Source organism: Archocentrus centrarchus, chromosome 1 (assembly GCF_007364275.1).
Source record: "Archocentrus centrarchus isolate MPI-CPG fArcCen1 chromosome 1, fArcCen1, whole genome shotgun sequence".
Taxonomy (NCBI): Eukaryota; Metazoa; Chordata; class Actinopteri; order Cichliformes; family Cichlidae; genus Archocentrus; species Archocentrus centrarchus.
The window spans coordinates 717,311-721,206 of record NC_044346.1 but is presented as its reverse complement, the minus strand read 5'-3'; the positions used below and the strand labels follow the sequence as shown (position 1 = coordinate 721,206).

The 3,896-nt window shown below is 38.3% G+C and overlaps 1 protein-coding gene across 1 annotated transcript; it reads left to right on the top strand.

Annotated features, from left to right (window-relative positions):
* Positions 1-974: 974 nt before the first annotated feature.
* Positions 975-3,554, top strand: LOC115789126 (uncharacterized). The gene is made up of 5 exons (XM_030742353.1): positions 975-1,275; positions 1,655-1,945; positions 2,035-2,151; positions 2,891-2,940; positions 3,205-3,554. Exons 1-5 carry the CDS (start codon positions 975-977, stop codon positions 3,349-3,351), a joined length of 906 nt encoding a protein of 301 aa, XP_030598213.1. The 3' UTR covers positions 3,352-3,554.
* Positions 3,555-3,896: the final 342 nt, after the last annotated feature.

The window sequence follows — 3,896 nt, the reverse complement described above, 5'->3', positions numbered from 1 at the left end:
TCTGTAATTATTGTAGTTTTTACCTTACAATATAAAACACCTTGAGGCGACTGTTGTTGTGATTTGGTGCTATAGAAATAAAATTGAAATGAATGAATTGATAATTATCTCCAAGTGTCTCCATGAGGGGTCAGTTTGTTGCAGGGATGTGAGCTGAGGACAAACTGAACACTTTGTAGAGCTGCTGAGGTTAAAACCGAACTAACTGCAGATCTTTAGAGGGTCACCGGTGTTGTGCCAAAAAGTGATCGTCTGCCATAAAGTGATTCTGATCTTTCTATGTGCTTTTATGTGTAATGTCTTTGCTTATATTGGTAAACAGAGTGCAGTCAGTCTGATTTATGAAGGGCTTATATATAAAATGAAGAAATAACCTGTTTTTCAACAAACTTTAGGAGTCTGTGTTATTGTACCTACATTATAATCAATCCAGTGTGTTTAGCCGGTTCAAATATCTTTATATCACTGTGATGTTATACTTGTTGTGATTTCTGCAGCCTTCTGAGGCAGATTTCTGTTTAAAAAGACATTTTTAATGTCAATGATGGTTTTTAATTTGATAAAAAATAAAACAAATATATCAAAGTGACTTTGCCAAAAAACGGAGTGCAGCTTCTATCTTGTGATAGAAATGCTGTTCCTCACTCAAAATGTCCTGATATCATTCATGAGAGATATGTTTGATATGTTTCATAGATTATAGGTCAACAAGTCAATTACAGCTGTTTAAATACAGACAATCATTTTATGGCAAATACAGAAAATCACTTTTTGGCAGACGATGACCTTTTGGAACAAAACTGGCAGCTGATGAAAGTAACTTGTAATCTAACTTAGTTACTTCCAAAATGAAGTAATCAGTAAAATAACTAAGTTACTTTTTAAAGGTGTTTTCAAGCTAACTCTGCCATCACTGGCTTTCATGAGCTTATTGTTGATTTTAATTGGAAGTATTTTCATTGTATTTTACAGTGATGAGATTTTCTCTGACTGAGGAGGTGAAGAAGAACCTGAGTGGCTCTGTGGGAGGAAACATCACTCTACCTGATCCTCTGCTGGAGAAAGGATTCCTGTCATATGGAAGAACAATTATTGCTGAGGTGAATAAGGGGGAACCTGAAATATTAGAGGAAATTTACATGAACAAACTTCACTGGGACAGAAACACTGGACTCTTTACACTCACAGACCTGCAGAGGAACGACTCAGGGATTTATACCATCGACTCTAAAAAAGGAAAAGTTTTCACAACATCTTATAAACTCACAGTGTATGGTAAGCCTCATTTTTTATGCTGGTACAGATATATTTATGTTCTGTGTAACATTCATACCTGACCTCAGCAATCTGGATGTTGTTCATTAATTTGGTCACATCCTTTCTTATATTTAAGGCGTCGTGGATTTCACAGTATTTTATGGTCCCAAAAACTCCTCCTGTTAATGGAACAATAAACTTTAATCCTCTGATTTCTTAATTTATTCTCCTGTTTTGCTGTTATGTTGTGAAGCACTTTAAATCTGGGGGCAGGAATGAGTAGAATAAGTCTCCTCATTAAGGAACAATAACCAACCCTCCAAATGTGTTGCTGGCTTTTAGGCCTAATGTTACTTATTTTGCCTGATTTTTAACCTCCATCTATTTTCTTCTGCAGACTCTGTAGCGCCTCCTGCAGTGAAGAAAGTGACTGTGAGCTCTGAGATCTGCTCCTTACTGTGTTCAGTGGACAAAGAGACGACACTGCTGTGGTTTAAAGACGAGGAGATCCTGAACCAGAGCAGCTCTGCGCTCTCTCTGCCTCTCACTGTGCAGCAGCAGGACTTCAGCTCCTCTTACAGATGTGTGGCTGCAAACCCTGCAGAAAATAAAACTGTGACTGTCAACGTGAAAGCAATCTGTGGAGGAAATGACACAAACAGCTCCGATTACCCTGCACAAAGAAACTGTGAGATTATTTCTGACACTGATTTTTAAACATGTAAAGACTTTTTCATTGGATTGTGTTGTTCACAGTGTTTTATTGACATCTGACAGATATCATCCTGTTTGTAATCTTCTTTCTGACTGCTGCACTTGCTATCATCATCATCATCATCATCGTCATCAAGAGGAAGCATCCTGTCAAAAACAAGTGGAAACTTCTACGAGCAGGTGTTTTATTTCTTGCATTTGTGCAATATTTCTAAAATTAGAAACATCCTTTCTCAGACTGATGATGAAAAGCTAATTCATGCATTTATTACTTCTAGGCTGGACTATTGTAATTCATTATTATCAGGCTGTCCTAAAAGCTCCCTGAAAAGTCTTCAGCTGATCCAAAATGCTGCAGCTAGAGTACTGACAGGGACTAGAAAGAGAGAGCAGATTTCTCCCATATTGGCTTCTCTTCATTGGCTCCCTGTTAAATCTAGAATAGAATTTAAATCCTTCTCCTCACATACAAGGTCTTAAATAATCAGGCCCCCTCTTTCCTTACAGACCTCATATTATCATTCCCAGTTTCTGTGTCTTTTGTCCTGTCTCTCTCCCCTCAGCCCCTCCCTGAGTCTGGTTCTAATGGAGGTTTCTTCCTGTTAAAAGGGAGGTTTTCTCTCCCAAAAATAAGATGCTGCGACTCTGTGACCAAAAAAGAGATTTTCTACATATGAGCTTTTGATTGGACAGAATAAATTCAGATTTGATTAGTAACTGTAATTTCACTGCATATTTTTTCTCTGTAACTGAAACTAATTCATTTTGAAAAGTTGTGACTTTAATAAAAGTTATTACTGACACTATTTTGGCATATCATGAAAATAAAGAAAAAATGATAAAGTATGTATCAAAGCTATAACTGGGCACATAAAGCTTCACATCAATTCAAATGTAACTTTATTTTGTGTCTTTACAGGATCTGTGGATGCAGTTCTCCTTTATACTGACACACGTGACAGCAGACAGGTACCTGCTTTCACAAATTAGTTCACATTAATGTTAACACATACACACTTAGACTATTCACTATACAGTATTAACACTATAACACTACAATAAAGTCAGGAGTGTGGTGAAATCACTGCAGCATGTGGGAGTCAAAGTTCTTCTGGAACATGAACTTCCACACAGGTCAGATCCTCCCTCCGGCTGCTCTGCAGTCAGAAGAAGAAGTTCTCTCCCACGTACATGTTTCACTCCAGAGCTTATTCTCTGTTTTTCCTTCTCCAGGGAGGGATTTTACCAGCTGTATCAGGAACCAGTGATCGCTCCAGTCTGACAACAGTGTCTTATAAACTGGTGGATCATCACATGATCACAGACCCTGCTGATGATGTTTGGCAGCAATCAGCAGATTTAACTACAGATACTGACTGATCAGGATGCAGCAGAAAGGGAAAAGCTTCACCCATTACAGCTGTGTGCTGGGAAACCAGCAGAGAGGACGTCTCATACCTCTGAGTTGGAGTGCTGTTGTTGTTTGGATGAACTGGAGGCTGAGATGGTTTCACCATCAGCTTTGCCCTCTGTAGTCATTTTGGATCAAACCCTCCTCTGAGAAGAGGATCAGGATCAGCATTGATGTGGTTTTTATTGTACAGCTAAGCTCATGATTTTAATGTTTTTCTAAGGAATTTTAACGCGTTCACTTTATTTCACACAGCATTTCCCAGGATAAATCTTAGTTCAACGTATCAATAAGAACAGTGTGCATTAGCATAACTACTGTGATTACCCACAGTGAACACAGTTAACCACAGTTGTCAGACTGACAGACAGACTAGAACTGGATGGATAATAACTTTCTGTAGTTAAATTATGACCAATATCCTGATCACTGGAGCTGAAGCAAAGACATCTGAATTAAATGTCTGCAGAAAGTGTTACACAGGTTTGAAACTGTGGGCTGATCGTAGATGTTG

Coding starts and splice junctions, on each gene's coding strand:
- LOC115789126 (XM_030742353.1), top strand. CDS start 975: ATGAGATTTTCTCTGACTGAGGAGGTGAAGAAGAACCTGAGTGGCTCT. Junction 1,946..2,034: donor TTACCCTGCACAAAGAAACT/GTGAGATTATTT, acceptor GACATCTGACAG/ATATCATCCTGTTTGTAATC. Junction 2,941..3,204: donor ACACACGTGACAGCAGACAG/GTACCTGCTTTC, acceptor TTCCTTCTCCAG/GGAGGGATTTTACCAGCTGT.